Here is a 23920-nt window from a genome sequence, read left to right on the forward strand (position 1 = left end):
TAGGTTCCGAATAAGCATTCAGAAAAATAACTACATGCCAAGTTTCAGCAAGATATGACGAAAAATTTTATAGTTTTCAAGACCCTCATCCCCCTTAACGAGGTTTTACTGTATGTCCAAGTGTGGTAAAGGGCCTCACCCGAGTCATTTGGCAGAGCCTTGTCGTTAGGCTCCTGTTCCTTCTCACCGTTTGGGCCCCATGGCTTGGAAAACTCAAACACCTGCACAACCAAGAAGGAAACAGAACCATGTTACTCTAGGTTTTACGTAAAGTGCTTCCCAGAAAGTGAAAACTGGCATATACCTTACCATAGTTTGGCCAACGTGTTAAGAAGCTTTGAAAAAAGCCCATGTTCTAAGCTAATAAAACCTGTACGAACAACGGATAAATTCGTTGAATTCTAAAATGCCACATATCTATAAACGCATGTAAGGGCCGCACCCGTGTACAGAAGGAAATATATATAAAAAAAAGTGATTTGTGTAAGAGCAGCCCCCAAACTTTCCGCGATCAGCTCCAGCTGTGAGCAACGGTGCGCTTCACCGCGGAGGCCTCATATGCGCACAGGAGTTTCAGGTGTTGCCCACAGAGGGCGCCCAAGGCCACGGATCACGATCATCATAGCCGACTTTTTCCTCCGCTGTGAGCTCCCGCTATACATATTACCATCAGTATCACTAGCTCCAGCCTCTTGTGGTCATCAAAAACACGAGAGTTGTGTCATTCACCGTAGTTGTGGCTTTCGTGTGCTGGCACCGAGCGTTGCAATTTTAGCACGTGGGCTAGCCCCTTAAATAGCTACACGGCTCGGAGTTTGCTCTCGAACGCGGCAAGCATGCGGCTTGTAGGAAATTCGACGTGGCCAGCAAGTGCGTCTGGTATTGGTGCAACCAAAAGTGTATGCATTGAGCAACGCAAGCTGCGAAAAGCGTGCTTTCCGAGGCAAGCCGTGCAAGTTTCCCGAACTGGAAGAAGAGCTGCTCTGCTGTGTGATGGAAGTGCAGAACAATGGCTACACGTTGACAGCGGAAATGCTGCGCGACTTCTTGTGGTATGAGCTTGCCCCAGATCACAGCACCAGCTTGGAGTCGGAAGACTCCGTGAGTGACGACTGAACGTAGAATATATGCCACTCATTCCCTGATAGGTGTGTTTTTACTTAAAAAAAATTTTTTTTTTTGCACACCGTGTGCATAGGCCGCACCTCGAAAATCGGCCCTCGAATCTGGAAAAAAAAGTGCTGCCCTTACATGCGTTCATATGGTACAACACCGCATGCTTTTTTTTTTGATAAGGCCAGAAAAATGAAAAATTTCTGTAGAGCCTTTGAAAAAGACAAAAAGGCCAGACTTTCATTCTGGACCATGCAGTCAAGCTCATTTGGCCAGTGTTCGAAATCTCATGAAGGTGAGACGAACCCTCGCCTTCTGAAAATTAGGACTGCCATGGCGGCTGCAGGAGCCACACTACACGGTTTATACCTGTGTTACACGGGCGTTTTGAACGAAAGTTCAGTTAACCGCCAGTTGTTACACGAGCACTTAGCGTTCAGTTCAGTTAGCACTCTAACCACATGACCTCGCGTCTGGAGTGAACTGAAAATAAGCAAAAAGCAGTGTATGCATTTTTTTCTTGTTGTAAATGATCGTAACGTATATATTCTTTCCTATAGTGACAATTCTTTTTGCGTGTTTTTCGCTTTGGGGTAGAAATTTGCGCGTGCCGAAGCACACTGAGCCAAGACAAGGGGGCAAGTTTTTTGGTACGTAGGTCACCATCTTGTCAGTTGGCTGTTAAACTGGGATCCCCGATCTCAGTCGAACTCAACTGCCGTTGAGATTTCAATGGAAGTTAGCACTGCCGTGTAACACTGCTAACTGCCGTTGAGTTCAACTGAGAGTTAACTGAACTACCATTGCAAACACCCGTGTAACACGGGTATTAAGATTCAATCCCCTTAGACTCTGAACTCGTGACAAAGGCCACACCTATGCTTGCACGAATGGGGAACTTCCCTGTGGTGCTATTTTCACCCGATGCCATAAGGTCAAACCATCCCCACCTCCCATCTCTACTGAGCCAAGACAGTGCCCCATTGAAGGGACACGGAGGACAACTCCATGCAATTACTGTTCTCAGAAAAAACGAATTCTATGGATCTTTCTAGCTATGCTGATGTCCGTATAGCAGCAAAACAAGCATTTATCTGTGAGGAATTGAATTTAAATATATTCTTGCCAGTCGATCTAAAGCAGAGATGCCCTAATCAAAGATGACGGATTGCCGGCATTTAGCAATGAATGGCGGCGTAACACAGCCTCTGGGATGACAGCCATTACACAGACCATCGTGAGGCTATGGTCCGTAGAATACGGAATGAGTCCGGAGGTGCACTCACTGGAGGGTACTCCGAAGAATGCTCCAGCATCCTCCGGGCCTGGAAGGAGTGCGCCGAAACTGCCCAGATTCCCTAGAGACACCAGGTGTGCTGCCCAATCTCACCCAATGCCATTCGCTAAGAGTGCCACCACCCACCTCCACCACTGCTTGAATCAATACCAAATTCCACACACACACACACACACAGTGAGCTAGGTTTGAGCTAGGAAGGTGATGCAGCAGTGAGGGTGTAGGAAGTGTCAGCACTAAGCAACAGTCGCCACCCATGTAAGTCTGCAACCAATGATAGCTCTCCCCGAATCTTAACTCGTCCAAGTCTAGTTTCCCAGATAACTTCTTAACTTTTTTAATCGCTACAGGCGAGCTTCTATCACTTCTCAGTGTCGAAAAAAACAAAAACTTTTTTTTTTCGAAAATCTTTTTTTTTCACTGGTTTGTTTGTTTTAAAGTTTAGTCCCTCTACTTTAACGAAAATAAAAGTTAAAGCTGCATTTAAACTGGATACTGGTGAAAATTACATTTAACACTTTCCTGCCCGCGCCTATTCCCATCGATAGCCGCTATCGATGTTTTCAAATTCGTATTTTCCCCCTTCGAAAGCGCTCCTGGACAGCTAGCACCATCTAGAGGGTAAATAAGAAACCTTTCTATCATTTTTGCTTTGCGTTTAGTTTTTTCCGTTGCGCGACTATTTTAAAAGCCCCTTCGGAGTCACGTGACAGGCGCTCGTTGTTTATATCATGGTGTCGATGTCGCGCACTGCAGCTGCACGGAAGCGGCGAGTTTCCTCAGAAATTGATGCAACTGAGTGCTCGTTTTTGCACGAGAACAGCAGCAGTGATGACTTGGAAGGCGACTTTGGCTCATCAGACTTTAGCACGGACAGTGAAACTGCGTCAAACTGACCCGGAACGTCAACAGCCATGCCTCGGCAAGTTTCGCTTTCTCCTCCAAAAGGTTCCGCTTTTGCTGCGCGCTGATCGGAAGAGGTCAGTGTGTTCTGATGGTCACAACTCTTATCTACAGGGTGTCAACGTCTTTCGGGCGGGACTGCTTGCCGCCGGCAACGCAGGGAGTACTGTTTTCGGCTAGAAGACAGCCAGGTGTCGACCTCGGCGTTGTGTGCCGGAGTGCTGCACGGCGCTTCTTCAGAGCCATCGATTTCTGTCTCCTATTTTTCACCATGGAAATCATCAGTAAGATATACAGGAACACGAACAAGTATGCGTGGATGCATATTTTGAAGAAACCGTCCTAGAGCAAAAAAGATGAATCTTGGCGAGAGGTCACTCCGGAAGAGATGACAAACCTCAAGGGCTGCAGCACAAGCCCCAGAAATGAAAAACTACCGAAACTGCAAATTGTGCTATGAAGAAAGAAAGGTCGAACAAAAGACATATGTTTTCTGTGAGACATGTGCGGCAAACCTCTGTTTCACGGCAACAAGGAACTGTTTCATGTGGTGGCCCCGACAGTCAGTAAACTACTGTGTCCTTGCGTACCTCAGCGAATACTGTACAGGGAAAGCTGAAATTTGCTGCAATGTTGCATCAGTCCCTTTTGTAAAAAACGTATATCCTGAAATTTTTGTATGCTTTGTTTGTGGGAAGAAACTTTCAATAAACCTGATGATTGAAACATACCATTCCAAAGAAAATTTCCTCCTCTACAATTTGATACTGTACACTCCTGTATCAAGCAAGTTTTATTAAAGAAAAAAATATATTAATGACACAACCCAAACAGCACCACTTTTCTCGCGGGCAGGAAATTGTTAAGGGGAGATGCTACTCGGGAAATCTTTCCTTTAATAATTGTGACAGCCTGATGAAATTTTCGCCATTTAAAGAGTTCAAGCTCCTCTCTTCAAATCTGCTTTTAGTTCTTTGATAGCTCATTTGGCTTTCTGCATGTCATAGATTAGTGAAAACAATGCACGCTTGTGCGCTCTTGGTCATAACAGTGAGCACAAGGGAACACTACAAAATAGCTCAAATTGCTCCCTAAGAACAGCAGAATACAATACGCAGTGTAACGTTTGTCTTTTATTCTAGAAAAATGTTTTAAAACAGGCTTTCAGTTTTACCTTTGTTGGCGAAGACATTTTTCAAATTATCATACTGAATATGTTTGCAAAAGGCTCTGAAAGTGGTTTCTTTGTATTCAGGACATGTTAAAGCATAAGCATGCCAAATTTCATTGTGATTGTGCCATATAAACTGCCCAAATTTTAGTGCACAAACTCTAAAATGTCACAAAACGAACAACAGAGAAAAACTCATTTGGAAGTTAGAAAATAGTTTACTACTATTCCAATCTCTCAATATTGACGAAATTTACATATAATGCTGGCAAGAGTGTCCTAAAATAGCACACAGTCAGAAAGCACCAGCTCCATATGGCATTCCTTCACAGTCCCTGCGAGCTGCCTCCTCCAGGCGTGCGTCTCTCGTGTTGCCACAGGCGGACGTCTCACCACTGCTGTTGCATGATGGAGATATGCAGCTTGAGGTGTAGGCGCACAAGGTGACGTCCGCAGGACACACTTCATTTCGGCAATGCAGTCCCAAACACGAAGCCAGTCCTTTTCGTTTTCCGGTCGACTCTCGGACTGACAGGTCGCATCGCCCACAGGTTGGGCATGCCGTGCCGCTGACGAGGTTACTCAACTCGCTTATCTCTTAACAAGGTGATGGTTCGGGCTAGTGGGTATGCGTTATGATCAATAGCGCAGCAACAAAATGGAGGACAAACACAAGCGCTAACGCTTAGCGCCTGTGTTTGTCCCCTGTTTTGTTGCTGCGCTATGGATCATATCGCTTATCTCGCAGATAACTGTGCTTGCGTGCTTGTGTTCATGCTTGCGGTCGCTATAAAACATCTATAGCTTTTGCTCTGGTGCATTGACGAAACCGTTGACGCACCGGACAAAGTTCACAGAACGCGCATCGGGTGTGTCGTCGTTGCCGTGGTCATTGCCGTGGTGTGTCATCGTTGCCCCCTTTTCTATTGATGCCTCGTCGAGAACTTCCGTGCGTGAAACTCGTTTATCGCTGACATCCATGGCGGCAAAAAGCACAGAAACCCAGGCAGGCACATTGGTTCTGGTCTCGGTCACAGCTGAAGAAAGAGCGAGCGTGTTCTGCGCACGTCAGGATGTGCCGCAGCCAATAGCCCAGGGCTCCGATCGTACCACGTTTAAAAGGCCAATCGTGGCGCTCGATTTCAGTGGGAAACGATGCTTTTTTGTATTTTTATCAAGAATGCACTGCTGCTGAAGTAGCCTCTGGGAGAAGAGGGTTAGGCCTACTTCCCCGCGAAAATTCAAGAGCGGGCAACGTCGTGGGGTGAAATGCCGCATGCCCGAATTTGCCCAGATTCGTGCTTTCATGAGCCACCGCGAGTGCTTTGATTGCATTTTTTACTAACTACCCGTTTATTCTCAGTTTTGATTTTTTGATACATGAAAAAGAGGCTTGGAAGAATAAAAAACGGAAGAGAACTAAAAATAGACTTTCTCGAAAAAATCACAGTTTTTTTTAACCCGCATTTTCCCTTAAGGGGGGACACGGGTCTTTCGGGCCGAAAAATCTCGAAAAAATCAGTTTTTAGAAAATGTTATTTTCGAAATCAGCAGCCATTTATCTACCTCTCTGTTAAATTTCTCGCCTCTAAGGTCAGTATTTTACTCACAATACCAATTTATACAATCCATGTCGCCCGAATTTGAGCTGAAATCGGCGCCGAAACAACAGTATTTCGCAAAGCGTAGCTCCCGTTTCATGCGCGGCACCGCAGCCATCTTGGTCTCATTTGAAAAAGCCGCCTTTCGCCTTCAATTTCCCGCCACTACGACTTCCGTTCGCCCATTGGCTGCCGAGAAAATAGCAAAAAAGAAAAGGTAGTATTCAAAATCCTATTGGCTGCCGCGGATCACGTGACAGCAGGTCGTCATCCGATTGGTGGAGCGGGCTGGCAGCGTCTGCTTGACGCGACCGAGCCGCGGGGAGACGCGACTCTGTGCCGGACCGTGCAGTGCAAGAAACGCGCAGCGATGCCTGGTTCAGCGCGCAAGGTGCACTCAAGGCATAAATTCGGCAAGGAAGAAGTCGCTGGTCGATAACCTCAAGAGACGCCCTGCTGTGCGCCCCGACAATGATGAAACTCCTGCGCTGAACGATCGTGTCGGCGAGGCCGCGCAGTTAGGCCTAACGCGCTCCGCAGCACGGGAAGCTGTAAGCGGCAGCGCCCGCATCCGCCGTGATACAGTGATGCTGGAGCCCTCAGATGTGCTCCAAAATAAGACGAAGACTGAACAAAAACTGCGAGAACTCGCCTCAACTCCAGCAACGGAGCGGAAGTCTCGTTGTTTACGTGACGGCAGCGCGTCGGACTGTCTGCTCGACGAGGCAAGCTTCACGATCGTTTGTTTGGAATCGCTCAACAGTTTGTTGAAACTTGTGAAGTGTAAAACGTGTGGCGGCAATGACTTGAGCTTCGTAAAAGATGAGCGAGAATACGGCCTTGCCGTTAAACTTTATCTTCAATGTGCGAGCTGTGGAGACGCATCGTCTACATGGAGTTCGCCGCGGGTACGTGGCGATCAGAAGATCAACCCTTTTGTGGTGAATGTGCTCGCTGCTCGTGCAATGCAGAGCACTGGCAACCAGCAGACAGCTCTAAATGACATTTTTTCATCGCTGAACGTTTCGCACCGCGGTCTCCACAATAAAACGTGGCAAGACTATGTGAAAAAAAAGTTGACACCTGCAGCAGCTCGTGCAGCCGAAGAAGTTGCACAAGAGTGTGCGCGGTCGGTTCGAGAACATTATAATGAATTGGACCTTGGGAACCCCGGCAATATTGCAGTATCATACGACGGCACTTGGATGACACGCGGCCACGCATCCCACATTGGTGTGGGAACCGTCATCGAACTGTTTACCGGGCTTGTGCTGGACTATGTTGTATTGTGCAACTTCTGTGCCGGCTGCGAGCGAGGCCCAAAAGAAGGTGACCCATCATACCAGTCCTGGAGGGCTGGGCACCTATGCCAAAAAAACTCAGAAAAAAAGGCTGGAGAGATGGAAGTTGAGGCAGCCCTTATTCTTTTTGAAAGGTCGTTGAAGAAGTGTGGCCTTCGCTATACCACAATGCTTTCGGACGGTGATAGTCGGGCTTTTCTAGCTGTGCAAGAGGCAGATGTGTATGGATACATCAAACTAAAAAAAGAAGACTGCATAAACCACGTGCAGAAACGTATGGGAACAGCATTGCGGACTTTGTTGTCCAAACACAAAGGTGCCGAAAACCTTGGAGGAAAAGGCAAACTGACAGGCAGCCTCATAACAAAGTTAAGCTCCTATTATGCCTGGGCTTTAAAATCCCGTAATGGGGATGTAGAGGCTACGCAGAAGGCTGTGATGGCCACCTACCACCACATTACCTCTACTGATGAGGCATCAAACCATAGCTTCTGCCCATCGGGACTGGACTCTTGGTGCCAGCAAAATGCGGCAGCAGCCCGAGGCGAATCTGCTCCAAAGCATCGGTACAACATTCCACCCCATGTTGCTAAAGCATTGCTCCCTGTCTATGAGCGACTGTCGGATAGGAAGCTCTTAGAGCGGTGCCATAGGGGTAAAACCCAAAACAGTAATGAAAGCCTACACTCTTTGATATGGGCCTTGGCACCCAAAGAGCGCCACGCATCATTGTTTACTGTTGAGGCTGCCGTGGCTGAGGCAGTAATGCGGTTCAACGCAGGCAGCAAAAGAACTTCTGCAGCAATATTACAGGAACTGGGCCTCAATACGAAAGTTATGAGCGCAAGAAGAATGCGAGAGAAGGATGAGCGCCGAGAGCAAAAGTGCGCTCGAAAGCATTCCATTGCGGAAAATATTCAAGAAGTGCTCAAGAAGCGGCACCTGGATACTACTGGCAATCAAAAGGACTACATTCCTGGTGGCTACTAGCCATTTCCTATTGTAAATATATTACTGCACTTGTAAATATTTATTAAACTGTCCCCTGCTTGTTTTTGGGGCTTTTCTCAAAATGCATATGGTTGACTGCTAGCAGTCTTGAGGCCTTGATATCTCAGCAACCAAGTCACATAGAGCTGAAATTTCGGTTGCAATGGAAAGCCTAATGTATGCTGTGTGAAATGTTGGGAGCAGATTTTTTCGTTTTACCTTAAAAAAATAATTATTTTCGTTAATTTACCATTACTTGGTACACACATTTTTTATACTGAAATTCAGAAGGTTGTAAAATGAGTAATAATAGACATATCAAAAATCTGCTCTCAACATTTCATAATTCACTATTCTGGCTATCTAACCGTGCCTTAAAATTAATTTTAGATGAAATCATTATTTTGCTATTTGGGCCTCAAACAATGGGCATTAATTGTTAATTATCTTGAAAACTAATTGGCCTACACTTAAAATAAATGCATATTTGAAATCAGCATAAAAATTTGAATAAGTCTATGCATTTTTATTAAGATTGGTCAAAAAACAACAAAAATAGCTTTAAGACCAGTGTCCCCCCTTAAGGGGGGACGTGGGCTTCGAAAGCCAAAAAATCTAAAAAAAATCGAATTTTGGAAAACCACGTGTTTGGGTAGAACGTGTCATAAACTATCTTTCCTGTAATTATCAGCGCGTAATTCATTGTAAAAGTGCTTCAAATTAAATATATAACACGCCTCAGCAGCTCCTGAGCAGCGAGCGAGAGCTGAAAACATCTGTATTTCGCGCGAGCGCCATTTCTCAGGCGCTCAAGCAAGTGCCGCCATCCTGGCCTTGTTTTGTTTGTGAATTCTTGCGCTTTTTTTCCCCGGCATCACCGGCAGCGGCGGCGGCATGGTATGGGCGTGGCTTGCCTGTGAATGAAAGGCTTGCGAGAGCTTTCGAATTTCCCGCGGCTCGAATGCACAGCTGCGATTGGACAAAGCTTGCTCGCGGCAGATTGCGTGTCTGCTATTGGCTGCTGCGCGTGTGGTCACGTGGTCACCTCCGGCTGCCAGAAGGCTTGTCGTCTGCATCGGCTCCTTCGTTGCGGGTGTCTTTGTGTTCCTCTTCTGCCTTTCGCCATTTTTGCGATCGTTCGCCGTTCTTTGTCGTGGAGTCCTAGCTTTTACAATCCGGCGCTACGTCTTCTGCTTGAACAGTCGCGGGCTGCCGGACACGGGACCAACGCTGCTCTGGATACCGAGGCCGGTTCTTCTCGCGCAAGTCGTGCACATTCTGTAGTCATGGGTCGCACGTTTCGAAAGAAACGAAAGACTAAGCTTGCGTAAGGAAAGCGAAAGCGCCGACCCCCTACTGCACGGAAGTCACGAAAGTCTCTGAAAGTGATCGCCGATGAGGCGGACTCGTCAAATGACGGTGTGCGGGCGTCGGCATCGGACGTCAGCGTGCCGGACTGTGCCCCACCAAGTCAGCCACCAAGCAGTGACAGCGATGTCGCCCTGGATCCTGGGCCGTCGACAAGCTACGGCCGCGTACCGGACAATGCAACGGAGTTGCGACGCAGGTCAGATTTATCAGCAGAGGACTGTTTCCTTGATGAGGCTCTTCAATGCGACGCTCAAGCCAGTTCGGAAGAAGTGATACATGGTGCGTCGGCAGATGCGTTCAATCAGCGGAGCTGTGCCGATGTTCCATGCGGCGGGCGTCGTACCATTCAGGAACACAGAGAGCCAAGTTTTGTATCCGTGGAATCAGCACAAGCGCGCGCGACCACTGTTGGCGAGTCGCTTGGTGCGATGTCGGCAACTGAGCGGAAGTTCACGCTGACCGCGCTGCCGGAATCCGATACTACTCCTGCATCAGACGATGAGTTCGTGGTAATTCAAATGGGTGCTCTAAATTCGCTTATCAGGGCTGCCCTCTGCCCGATTTGCCGGAGGCCAAGCTTAGCAGTGGACCGGGACACCAGACTTGGACTTGCTGTGAAAATGGTGCTGAAATGTTCTTGTGGTGTTATCAGCTCCCAGTGGTCCTCGCAAAGAAAGCAAGGTGCGAGGGCTTTCGATGTAAACCTCAGATCTATGCAAGCAATCAGGAGCATTGGCAAAGGACCCACTTCACTGAATGACTTCTGGGCAGTGATGAATGTTTCACACCGAGGACTGCACCAGAAGACATACCAAGAGCATTTGAAGAAAGTGCTCAAGCCAGCTGCTCAAGTTGCTGCACAAAATTTTTTTGCAGGTGCTGTGAAGGCTGTCAAAGATGTTTACAAAGAAATGGAAGTCAACTTCACCAAGAACATTACAGTTGTTTATGACGGCACATGGCTGGCGCGTGGGCACAGCTCACACATTGGTGTAGGCTGTGTAATAGAATTTTACACGGGTCTTGTGCTTGACTGTACAGTCTTGTCCAACTTCTGCCTTGGGTGTGAAATAGGGCCAAATGAAACCGACCCTGCATACCATGAATGGAAGAAGGCTCACCAGTGCCAATAAAACATTGATGTCAATGCAGGACGCATGGAAATTGAAGCCACACTGCAGCTTTTTGGGCGCTCCCTTGACAGAAACGATTTCAGATACACAAACGTAATCTGTGATGGAGACAGCCGCACCTACCTGGCCTTGTGCAATGATCAAACATATGGGTTCATACCTCTCACAAAGGAGGACTGTGTGAACCATGTGCAAAAAAGGATGGGCACAGCACTTCGCTCTCTTGTGAACAAAGCCAAGAAGGAAGAGCCACTCGGTGGGAAAGGTGCCTTGACGCAGGATTTGATAAAAAGACTGACTAATTATTATGGCCTAGCCCTGCGAAATAGCACAAATGTGGAAGAAATGCAGAGGGCAGTGATGGCAACACTACATCACATTGCATCCACAGATGCTGAGCCCCATCATGATCTTTGCCCACCTGGTGCCCACAGCTGGTGCAGGCACCGTGCAGCTGAGGCAGAAGGCAAGCCACAGCCTCCACACAAGTACAATCTTCCAAGCAGAGTTGTGCAAGCGCTGCTATCGGTCTACCAACGCTTGTCCGACCCTAATTTACTGGCTCGATGTAGTGGCAACAAGACACAGAACGCTGCCGAAAGCCTTCATTCGGTGATTTGGACATTGATATCGAAGCAGCAGCATGCCTCCCTCTTCACTGTAGAAGCAGCAGTTTACGAGGCAGTTGCCAGGTACAATGCAGGCAACTTGCGAGCTTATACTGAGCTTTGCACTACACTGGGCTTAAAACCTGGTGCCCTTGCCTTTCAGAGGGCTGCAGAAAAAGACCATCAGCGAGCCAAAAAATCGTCTCGTGTGCACGAAATCAAAGGGCAGAGACTCAAGAAGTCACGTGTAACCAAAGACAGCGAAAACTACAGTCCTGGTGCATTTTGAAAGTTGTGAACTACTCCGAAAACTTTGAGAGATGTTTTCTCAAAAGTGTGTTTTGGGCATTCTGCTTTGTCTGTGGAGAGGGTAGCGTGGGAATGCCTGAACCAATTTTGATCCTGTTTGTTTTTATTTATTCCCTGAAGTGTGCTTGAGGGTATGACAGTCTTCAATATCTCGTTGAGGGCTTAGTTTTTTTTCTACAGCTAATTTGTGAACGACAAGTTCTGGCACAGTTAGTGAAGGTGAACATGATGTTCTGTGTAAAAAAAATAATGGGTTTACAAAAATTTTTGGAACTGTTGTACCCTTCAGGGCTCTTTTGAGCAAAGATTGAAATTGAAGGCAGCTCCCTGGCATGTTTCGTTACAGTGCCAGGTTTTCCACAAGCGGAACACATGTAACATTTTGTAACTTGAAAACTATTCAAGGTATCATAATGAAACTCCATATTTCTTTATTTAAGACACTTTTCAGTGTGGCTACCACATTTCATTGCTCTAGGTCAAAGAACAAAAAAGTTAGCCCTGATCCCCACCTCCCCCCTTAAAAGAGCACAAGGCAGCAGTAAAAACCCGAAAGTGTACAGTCTTCCAGTGTCTCGCGGCTGACAACGCGCGGCCCCTGCCCATTGCGGATCGCGTGAGGAGATCAGCTAAGCGGCATTCTACAAATAACCATGGTTGCTCGGGCTGCTACAGTGCAAGAAATAGTTTAAGCAAGTCTTTGCCATGTTTTCCAAGCGCTGCAACTGGCTTCACGCAGTACAGATCAGGGAATGGCATTGGCCACTGTGCACTTTTCTGTGGCAAAGCCTACATGCCAGGTCCGTGTCTCGTCGAGCTACGCAGTTGAGCAGTGGCCCTTTCGCATTTTCATCTTTGTTATGGATGAAGAAAGCAGTAACAAGTGTAGTCATCGGGCAGTCAAGTATCGCTCCGTGCAAAAATTCAGAGGACACCAGCGCAAATCAGCCGAAGACTCGCCCAACAGCAAGTGAACCTGCGGCCGCGCGGCATAGCGATGCTGATCCCTCCAGAGTTTGACGCGGCGTAGTACATCAGCGCCTTGCAAAAAAAAGTTGGACTTTTTGATGGCGAAGAGTGCGAGATGAGGAGACGTCTGTGATCGCTGATATAACAGCATTGAAGATCCTTGTAAGCGGTGCGGTCTGTCCACCATGTCGCCATTTGGAAATGCGTGCATGGAAACCATGGACAAACACAAAGGAGATGTCGTTTTTACGGAGAAATTTATGGTGCGGACAGTTGGGCCAGTGGCTGCTTGAAGGAGAGTTTGGCTCTCTTGTGTGCAACATTCATCACACTTCAGGCCCTGTTCTGTAAATAAACTTTTAATTTTAACTTTGAAATTTGTTTCTCTCAAAATACCTTTTTTGGAGACTGAGTTTGTCCATCGTGTTCCTAGTACTTCTGGTGCTTGGATCTGGATGAAATTTTGCCCACTTTTTCTCTAGTGTGTGAGGAGTGGTATTACCTCTTTTAAACCTCAATATTACTTATATATTTAAGCGCAATTTAAAGTAACGCATACTGCGGTCTGGTTTGTGGTACCAATTTTTCACCTGTAGTATGTATTTTATATGTAGTTACCGTATTTACTCGCGTAATGAACCCACTTTTTTCCCAGAAAATTTGACATCACTTTGCGGAGGAAGGCTCATTACGCGGAAAAATGGTTTCAACAGTATTTTTTGGAAGGGCCGATATTTCATATCATACCTCCGTCCTCCTTCAGTCATCAACAAACGCGTGCTGTCAGACGCGTTCGTGCCGCTGGTGTCTAGCACTGTTCACTTTAATGCAATCCATCCGGCAATTTTGCGGTAGCCAGCAGCGCCGGCCATTCGCGCCGAGATAACGCAAACATGCTAAACACTGGCCCTGAAGGTCAGGCACACATTTCTTTTCAGAGGTTATAAAAAAATTGGCGGTGGTTTATCTCTGCTTAAACCTCCAGTGATGTGATAGCTCCAGCTGGCCGAGTGGAACTTGCTGAGCTGAAGTCAGTCAGTCAGTCTTTCGCCACTCCGTTTCGCTGGGCGTTCCTTCTTCATCTTCGTCCCACTAGACACGGCACATGCGCACAGCTATGGCAGCTCAGTTACACCGACGCGCTGCGCCGCCGGCAGCAGCAGCAGCCGCTCCGCACCACATGGCTGATCACGTGACCAACCACATGACGAACCCCATGGTCAGCCACGGCGCCGCACCGCCAGCAGCTGCTCCGCACCTTGTGACAGCGTGGCTGCACCGCCACAGCGCAACCACGCTGAAGGCTTAGCAATCGCTACAAAAACACACAGGACAGTAACCAGTGCGTAAAGCGAATGACTATGCCGTAGCTTACAGCATACAACGTCTTGGCGCTCTGCCAAGTTCGCGGAGTGCGCCTCCCCCCCATCCTTCTGGCAGGAGCTCTCGTCAAAAGATAAACAAGTGATGTTATCGACAGCCGGCAGCATTTTGGCGCCAAGGTGTGCGTTGTAAACACTGAGGAACCAGCTACAAAAAGCTGGCTTAAAAAAAAAGTAAATTCTGACCGACAAAAGTTGAGGGGGGTTTCATTACGGGAGTAAATACGATATTTTCTGGCATTCCACAGTTCAAGTAGGCAAAACATGAGCCATCACTAAGCCATAACTATGAAAGTTAAGCAACAGAAAAAGGGGAGGCATAAAGACCTGTATTTACACAGTTATGGTATGATATAAAATTATGCCATTTGCAGTGAAACTAATAATATATTTGAAATCAGCATAAAGAAACTCTATATTTCATAATTCTAGGGTGTATATTATTTTTTAAAAAATGCCTTTGGGTAGCATCTCCCCTTCAGCACACCCCACCCACCTCATCATCCTTGAGCTGCGCCACCAAGGGTGTATATTATTTTAAAAAAATGTCTTTGGGTAGCATCTCCCCTTCAGCACACCCCACCCACCTCATCATCCTTGAGCTGCGCCACCAAGCCAATGATGGCACTGCCCACTGGCTGTGGCTTGCTGAAGCTGAACTCGGGCTCAGCAGGAGCACTGCCGTTGTTACTGCTGCTGCTGCTGGTGTTCACTGTGCTGCTGGCGATGGTGCCGCCACTCGCCATCCCGGTGCTGGCAGGTGCAGGATCCTGAGGCTTGAGGTTGAAAGAGAATGAAGGCAGGCTCTGGATGGGTGGCAGGGGCACGTGGGCTGGAAGCTCTTCCTCCGGCTCCGCTGGTGGGCCGCCCATCTGGCAAGAAGTGCATGCACCACACAAGCAAGCTTGTTCAGTGCCATGGCCATGTCATACACATAGCAGTCAAGGAGCAGACGCATCAAAACTGTGGCTCTCTTTTTTCTGTGCCATCATCATCAGCCTCTCCCACATCTCTTAAATCAACTCTGTCCTGTGCCAGCGTGGCCACCGTATCCCCACAAACTTCTCACTCTCATTCGCTCACCTGACCCTCTGACACCCTCTGCTATGCTTGCACTTTCTTAGAATCCGCTCAGTTATCTTGCCTTTGCATCACATGCCCTGCCCATGCCCATTTTTCTTGATTTCAACCAGGATGTCGTTACCTCGCCAAGATGCACCAACAAATGGGGAATACCAAGACAGGCTTCTCCAGCAGTGCAGCCATTGCTTCTGAAGCCACAAAACTCTGCGAGACTAACAGTCTTTGCCAAAAGTAACCAAGCAGCTAAGTGATGGTGTTGCTGTCTCCGGAACTGCCTGCTGCTGCGAGTGTAAACTGGCTGACAAAAGCCTCCACTCAGAATGGCAACGCTCCGAAGACGCAAAACGGCTTCTCGTGGATGCCACCCGCTTACTTATCATCCAAGGAAGGAGAGCGAAGGCGAAGGCTTATGTCAGAGAGTTTACAATCGTAGCCGAGGAGCAGCGGGCGGCGCCGGAGACCACAGCACCACCAATCAGCTGCAAGCCCGCTTCGGCCACCACTGCAGCTGCTCAGTTACTTTTGCCTACCTACTAAGTTTCAAGGTCTGATTCAACCTCCAACTATTAAAAAATTCAAATATTTGACCCTTCCAAAGCATAGAAATGGTGATCTTGGAACAAATGCTGAAGAACTTTGCACTCGTCGTTTCCCGGAACCGCGCCCCATCTCGTTCCTGTTCGGATGCTGGCGCACTACCCTACACCCTGATATTACTCAATATTGCAAAATCTTCTCACATCTCCATTCATTCTTCACTCCGCCATTTTCCGAGAACTCCACAATGATCTCTGAATAGCTGGCACATGCACTTCAAATTTACTTTTCGTTTAATCTTATCATTAATCTTATAACTTCGAATTCAGAAAAACTTGACTATGGAGCTATGTTTTTTATGGCCGAGTAGGAATTTCAAATTTTGTGAACAATTAAGTCATTTAATTATATTTCATAATTATGGTGTTTCAACATAAACTTTTTTTTTCATGATGAACCTCAACAACAATATAAATAGCATAGCTCCACATGGCAGGTCTTTGGCTGTAGCTTCATTTCAATCGGGATAAAAAAAAATAGGCTTCAGTTATTTTCCCACCAAATGAGAACTAAACGACGTACTGAAACTAATTACAATTTCAAAAACTGGAGGAAGAAATAAACATACACAAACACTTATTTTCATTACATTATCTCCAATAATAAAAATTTTAATTTTAAGACTCTCGTCTCCCCTTAAAGGACTGGTCCTAGAGCTTATTTTCTTACATTTAGGCCAGTCCTAAAGAATTAAAGCACCCTGCTCAATTTCCTATGCAGATTTCAAACAGGGAGTTGATTTTTCTGTAAATTAAATAGCGCCTAAATTTTATTTTAGTAAGTCACCGATTAGTGCTTTGGCACAAAGATGACGCAATAAAAAGAATTTTTATGGCATGGCTACATAGTCAAATGAGTAAAGAGTGCAATGATCAAAGCAGTTTTCCATTTTACCGTTATTAGCAATCGTACAGCACTTGAAATATCAGCACTCGAAGTGTGCCTATTGGGCATCCATAAATTTTGCGAAATAAAAATTTTTTGAAGCCCGATTGAAAAATTCTGCTTTGATTATTACAGGCAGTGCAGTGCACCTTCAGCTTCCCTTCGCAGGAAAAAAATACACCTTTATCTGTCCTAGGTGCAGAGATATTGATGTACCAAAACAGCCAGGGGTTCAAAGCTTGCATGCTCGTTTTATTGTCTGTTCCTGCACAAATTCTGCCCGCACAGTGATCTACATTCAATGTTATGATCAAAGTACTGATTCAGGGAAAAGCTGACATACCTGGGTGATTAAGACTTTAAATTTAAAAAATGCCATTTTCAAAAAATTCATTCTTGGGTCATTTTGTGGTCCCAGAGACTTGTGTTCCCCCTTAAGCTAAGCACTGGCTCACCTTTATGGGTGCCGCATGAGCTGAATGGATCACGCGAACCATCTTGCCCCCTCCAGAGTCCCGGTCAATTGCTTTCCTGAAATGCCCAAGAGTGAGTCACGGAAAACGCGTACCAACACTCATTCCACAAAGTAAACCATTCATAGTGCCCAACAAAAGCAATAATCACCACTGCAGCTTCCTTGTCACATGGCAAAAGGGAATGGGGAAAAAAGTGCTTCACAAGAGAAAACAGAGGCAAGGCCTACCAGTTGGATGCAGCTGCAACAAACTCCTCAAGAAGGGCCGACTGCTTCCACCATTTCACCTTCACTTTTTAGACGCATACCAGAACAAAGGCAGCAGTTGAAGTTTGTGCTGGACGTGCCTGCAGGCACCGGGCTCAACAAATGCTAGGAGGCTGGGCAACTCCAAGGTCTGAAAATTACTTCTTGAATTGTAGAACACAGAATTTTTTTTTTTTACTTCTTCAGAGGAACCCCGTCCAGTCTAGCTTTATATCGGAACGAAAACCACCGAGCTACAGACAGTGCTTTTTCAATGCTGTGTTAATAATTGTTAGTGTCTTGTACCCGTGCTACACGGGTGTGCTTGAATGGCATCTAAGTCTAATGGCATTCGAAACTTGGAATGGCATTCGGTCTCGACGGACTCCCACGGTGCTACATGACAATTTCCAAGTGCATTCGAAATCTTCAGCATTCACTCGCTGTATTACAATGGTGCTGCTACCATCAAGTTTCACTTTTGCCAGTCTGTTCATTTTCGGTGCATACAATGACATGATGACGACGCTGGTGGTCACAGTGGTCACACTGTATCGACAACACCACCAGCACAACAAAAAGCTGCATAGCAATCATTGTAGTGTGGCACCCACAAATCAGGTCGGCGAATGATTGCCCTTCATGTCCTCGATAGATCCGACGGCTGGGCAAAAACTTCACAGTGATGAGGTGACGGCATGAATATATCTGCACTTGCCTCTACCTTATCCACATTAAAAAAAAATCGAAAAAAGTGGCTATATTTCAGAATGCGTACACTTCACCACTCACCAGCAATAAACAATTGCTAGAGTTTTAATGTTTTAATCGACGACGACCCCCTCCCGTGACAAATAGGTCCGCAAAAAGTCCGCAGGGTTCATGTGCGCAATTTCTGCGATTGTAGAGAGCAAAATCACAAGATTTAGCAAATGCAAATGGTCAATGAGTGTTGCTTTGACAGCAGTGACCTGAATTCAACTATTGCTTGCATTGCAGGACGGGACGCACCGGTGTAATCCACATTGCCAAGCAATGCTTTAAGGTGGTCAGCGGCAGCAGTAAAAAATAAGGCAGTTTCAGTTAACACAACTGGTCACCGAACATACTCCAGGATAAAGTGATATAAAAACAAGGACTGGTCGTGTCGAAGAAAGCAGGGACAGTTAGAGAGAAGCGCTGGTTTTACGCAAAGTGTTTACCAGGCGGGTGACTGCGTTGGCGCATCCTACTAAGTTGTCGCACTGTGTAAACGATCACGGCCACAACTGATAAAAAAAGAAAAAATTATTCAATATAATCAAAGTACAAATTGCGTCTTATGTCATGCAAACGAGCACTAGCCGTCTGCATACCACTATGTAAACAGGAGTAATAGGGTACAGTAGTCCTCATCGGTGCTCCTGGGGAAATTTCGAGCTCATGCAGTAAATGCTCAGTGGTGTACTATTATTACCTTCAAGAACACACACGAGCTAGTCAAACCAACATATATCAAGCTTGCAAAAAAATGCCTACAAGTTCGATATAATGTGCAATTCGATATAAGAGTAGCAGTAAATTTAGTAGCATACACACACGCTGAAATGGAAAAAAATTATTTTGTTTCATTCCTCAACGGTCTATGATAGCCACTTAATGTTCGCAGATTACCGAGCGAAATAGCTGCCTATTTTTTTCTGTTGCTTCATCGTCATTGCCTTGGAGAGAACACACTGCTCATTGTTATCGATCGACTCCGAAAAGCTGAGATTGCAGCATTCTATCGACGTGCAATAGCGATAAACCATGCTGAGTGCACGAAGCACATCTAAGCACATAGGCACAAGCTCAATGAAGTCCTAGTCACAGTTCACATTAGTGGTGTCCTAGTTATATGCGGTGTCAGCAATGATGCCTTCATAAGCTCCCCGCAGTCTCAATGATGTGAGCGAGTGCTCAGTCACAAATAGAACTAGGAAATTCAGACAACTGGCTCCACAAATAATCAAGGCCCGCAACGGCTTTGTAAAGTTGAACTGACAAAGAATTTTCCCCATCTTCTCCTGGAATGCCCAGACCATATTGTCGGAGGCAGTTCTGTATAGTTTAATTTCTGACATTCCACAACCCACTCAGCATTCACACAGCACCTAAGAGGTCAATCTATTAGGCCTCTTCCAGTCCTCAGGATCTGTAGGAGACTTTCGATCTAACCTTCACCGCGCGCGTTATCCCCTGGTCCAAGGGTCGAAGCACGAATGTAGCGTTCAGTGGCGGGAAGTAAAGTTCAATGTTGCTAAAACTAGCACTAAAGCGGTGGGCAGAGCAGTTGTCTACTAGGAAGCAGACATTGCGATCTTGGCCTACTAGGCCATCAACCACTGGGCAAAAAGTTACCAGGTCATCCACGCTCTTTGAGGACCTGTAGGTCACCGGAACCGAAAGCGCATTATTCTGAAAGCATCGCAGAGACTTGCTTTTTCCAATCACAAGTGGTCGAAGCTTCGTCAATCCATTCATGTTGGTGGCGAGCAACAGTAATATTCTAGCCTTGTCAATTTTCAAACCATGAAAATTGTCACGAAAAGACAGCGTCTTGCTCGGGAGCATCTGCCAAAATAGTGCAGATTCATCTGCACTGAAAATATCGGGGTTGGTACGTCACTGTGATGTTGCCCCAAGTTTCTTCAATCCATTTGTTCACAGAGTCGATGTCCACAGCACGGCTCTCATCAGTGATTGCCTTGCCAACAATTTTGTGTCGTTCTCTAAAGCGCTGGAAATGACCGACGCCACAGCGGAAGTCAGGCCTACTGAGAAGAAAAGCAAAGTCCTGTGCTTTCTGCTCAATCACGGGGCAGAAAATGAACACTGCGATCGAACATTGAGGAACATTTGTATGCAGCTGCCTCAACAACTTCATACGAAGCTGCACATACAAGTCTGGCCCCGCGAGTACTAAGTCTCTTCGTTTTAGCCCGAATGTTTCAAAATGATGCTCAGCGTGCTTCTCAGAATCTGCACCTGTGTTTGCATCACTAAGCTTTTCTGGTGGCAAAAGACCTCGTGCTCTCATGCAGCACCACAGGACAGTGTTTGTTATTATTTTAAATACATAGAAGTCCCGAAAGTACGCACCTACTAGGCGGAGGTTGCCAAGAAGGAGCCACCTGGGGCTTCGGATTGGCTGCTGGGACCAACGTACTGCTGGCCTCCACAGCAGAGGAGGAGGGGGGCTCTGTCCTTGGAGCATCCTGCTTTGGAGATTCAATCCGAGGCCCCTCGGGTTTCGAAGTGTCGGCCCGAGGCCCCCTTGCCCCAGAGGTGTCCGCCCATGACGATTCAGTCCTAATACTAGTCTCTATTCTAGACACCTCTAATCGAGATGTCTCTGTCCGAGCAGGCACTACTGTCCTGAGAGCTGGCCTGGCTGCACTTCTGACTGGAGGCCCTCCCTGTAGGCAGATGAGCAAACCGGTACACACAGTTGTCACAGGCCCCATGAAAGCTGAACAGTCAAACACAACACTTGCTAACAGCTAATGCAATAAAAACACAGCCAACACTAGGAGTTCCATCACAGCAACGTTTGAAGTGCCAAGCCACATGGACAAAAGTGGACACGCAACTTACTACAGCATAATCTCGACGACACAATCCCTGCAGATATGAATTTCAGTACGATTTTAGCAGCCAAACTACAATATGCACAAAGTGCAGTATTTTAGGTACTCTGAACACTCTACCGCGTCACCACGGATGATAAGAATGTAAGCACTAACTGCTACCCCTCACATTGCCGAGACCTCAACTACCAGGTGCATGCTATGCATGGCAAGTAACAAAGCGGCATATGGCCATAAATAAATAAATACTGTCAACCTCATTTCAGACTAATATCATCGCGATTCTACTGTACACATTCTGAACCAAATCAGTACATGCTTTTAGGCATAATGAAAACATGAATACAGTTGAGCCCATTTATAACGCACCTGATGACCACACTACCGCAGGGGTTCTCAAAACTATTTTGCTCCAAGGAGCCCCAACAGCCTTCCACATGTGCCAATGAACACTCCTCACAATCGATCGTCACAAGCATCACAAATGGTCGATGTTGCTTGTGAATGGACCATATACGGTTTTTTCTTGCAGTTTCATTCACTTTTGTAAGTACCATGTTTACAGTCATAATTTGCTTACTTCTTTTTCTTTAAATGAGGGCTTCGAAAAAGGAGGCACGCAAATTACGCAGACATTTTCTGAACGCGTCCTAAAAAACTCTAAAAAGGTCATAACGTTCAATACATACTGTATCTTGCCACCTATACGTAGACCTTTCATCTTGCAATCCTCGCTGGCCAGCAAAGTCGATTCAAATATAAGACTCATACTCCCTCTCGCCCTGCCTCATGTTACGTAGTTTTCCGCAGGATGGCATGATGGCGCGTACGCAGCCCACACAAGAAAAATGCTGAGTGCACTTAAGTCTGCTTATGTGGAAGAATGTGAAGGCATGTGTTTCGAGGAAAGGAAAAGGCACAATAGCTCAGTGGACACCTCAACCGTGGCTTAAAGCATGCAACTGAACGTGCATATGTCATTGGTCTGAGCCCCCGTTGCAAGCTAGCCTCTAACTTGACTAAAACATAATTTATATGCAAAGAGAAATGTTATGACACTACCCGAATGCTGTACGACGAACAGTTGCTAAAATTTTGGTGAATGTATTCGGGAATACTGCCACCACACCGAGGTCAACCAGTGATGACATCACTGGGATTTCGTCTGCACCTGCGACATCTGTTGCTTAAACCAGTGTCCTTGCTTTGGCGGACACAGTTTTGCGCCTCCTCTCTCCTGTCTGCACGTGGCAGCAGCTGCGACTGAGCTCAGGTGCGACGTCATCACTAAATTTTGAGTCTCATCTTGCACGCTGGCGGCCAGGGTTCGATTTCCACCTAGACCCCAATTTTCTTATTTTTGTTCTAACGACTCATGACGTCTCAAGGGACCAACTTCCGGCGACACATTTTGCGGCCACTTCCAGTGTCAACACAGCCATATAATGCTTTCTCAGTAATAAACGCGCAACGATACAATCGCAAAGCCAGCAGTCAGAGCCAAATAGAGATAACAGGTGATAAAACAGCGCCCTCACATGCGCGCCGGTAGAAAAGAACTGCAGAAAAGACATGGTCTGACTGAGGCCGAGAGACGGGAAAGAATCGAAAAGTGCTGGCTGCTGTTGCTAAAATACTAATATGTATGCCAAAAGTAGCATTTATAAAAAATGAACACATGATTACGACAGTCAGTAATGCGAAATCTGAGTGCAACTCTAGACATATTTTCACGCCACCTGCTAGCCATGGCAGGTGGAGCTTCACTCTGCTACTACCTGCCACCGATGACCTGTCTGGTGGTGTGTTACACCGACTACATGTAATCCACATATAACGAGACCAGATATAACGATACCTTATAACGATAAGCTTATAACGATCATATAACTTATAAGCTTATAATGATCTAATAACGATAGCTTATAACGATCAACGTCTTTAGACTTATCAATTCTTCCATTGCCCCTATGGAAAAAAACCCATATATAACAACAGAGTTATCGATGAAATAACGCATACGATAGGATTCTGGCCACCCAGAGTGTGCTTACTACCAAAATTTATCTGGAAGTTTGATGAAAAATAAAATACAATAGCTGACGGGTAATTCAGGCTCCAATAATTCAAACTTGTAGGATATTTCAGACTTCAATGAGGCACTGTCAGTCACCCCCTAGAAGCACATACGTATTCGCGACGGATATTTCGGACTTTTAAAGTCCGAAAGTTAGATTTTTCAAACTAATTTCAGTCGCATGCAGGCCTAAATTGGCCATCTTATCGGGTTTGCGCCGGCACAAAAGGCACTATCATGGATTGAAGTGGATTTACTCTGCAGTTGGATTTACTCTTCAGTACCTCATTTTTGCCATCTGTGATCTCTGACGCTTCAGTCGGATTTTCATCGCCGTCAACTTGCTTTTGGCCAACGTTGTAGCGGGGTCACAGGCAGTTAACCTTGTCTCATAGGTCAGTTCTCCTTGTCTCATACGTTGAAAATTGAAAATTGGTTGTTGGGGAAAGGAAATGGCGCAGTATCTGTCTCACATCTAGGTGGACACCTGAACCACTTATTAAGGGAAGGGATAAAGGAGGGACCTAGGAAGGGCCCAGTGGAGGGCTCCGGAATAATTTCGTGCACTGACATCCATCGCACAGCACAGGGGCGCCCTTGCGTTTCACCTCCATCGAAACACAGCCGCCGTGGTCGGGTTCGAACCCGGGTACTCCGGATCAGTAGTCGAGCACCCTAACTGCTGATCCACCACAGCGGGTAACGGTGTGCGCAGTAAGAGTAAAAAATGAAAAATCCTCGCCAAAAAGCCCGTGGAATCCCTAAAGGCTACGCTTGGAGCCTTAGAGCAAACTAAAACTT

At 46.4% G+C, this 23920-nt stretch overlaps 1 protein-coding gene and 1 pseudogene across 1 annotated transcript in view; one reads left to right on the forward strand and one right to left on the reverse strand.

The window, feature by feature from the left end:
* Positions 1-23920, reverse strand: part of LOC144106387 (uncharacterized) — a 71573-nt gene that overhangs the window by 29257 nt on the left and 18396 nt on the right. The window contains exons 7-10 of the mRNA XM_077639180.1: positions 20555-20871; positions 17169-17244; positions 14736-15020; positions 140-221 (exon numbers count right to left, since the gene is read on the reverse strand). Of these exons, the coding sequence (XP_077495306.1) occupies positions 140-221; positions 14736-15020; positions 17169-17244; positions 20555-20871 (760 nt within the window). The remainder of the gene's footprint in view (positions 1-139; positions 222-14735; positions 15021-17168; positions 17245-20554; positions 20872-23920) is intronic.
* On the forward strand, positions 994-11777 carry LOC144107199 (uncharacterized; annotated as a pseudogene).

The sequence above is a fragment of the Amblyomma americanum genome, chromosome 10 (assembly GCF_052857255.1).
Source record: "Amblyomma americanum isolate KBUSLIRL-KWMA chromosome 10, ASM5285725v1, whole genome shotgun sequence".
Taxonomy (NCBI): Eukaryota; Metazoa; Arthropoda; class Arachnida; order Ixodida; family Ixodidae; genus Amblyomma; species Amblyomma americanum.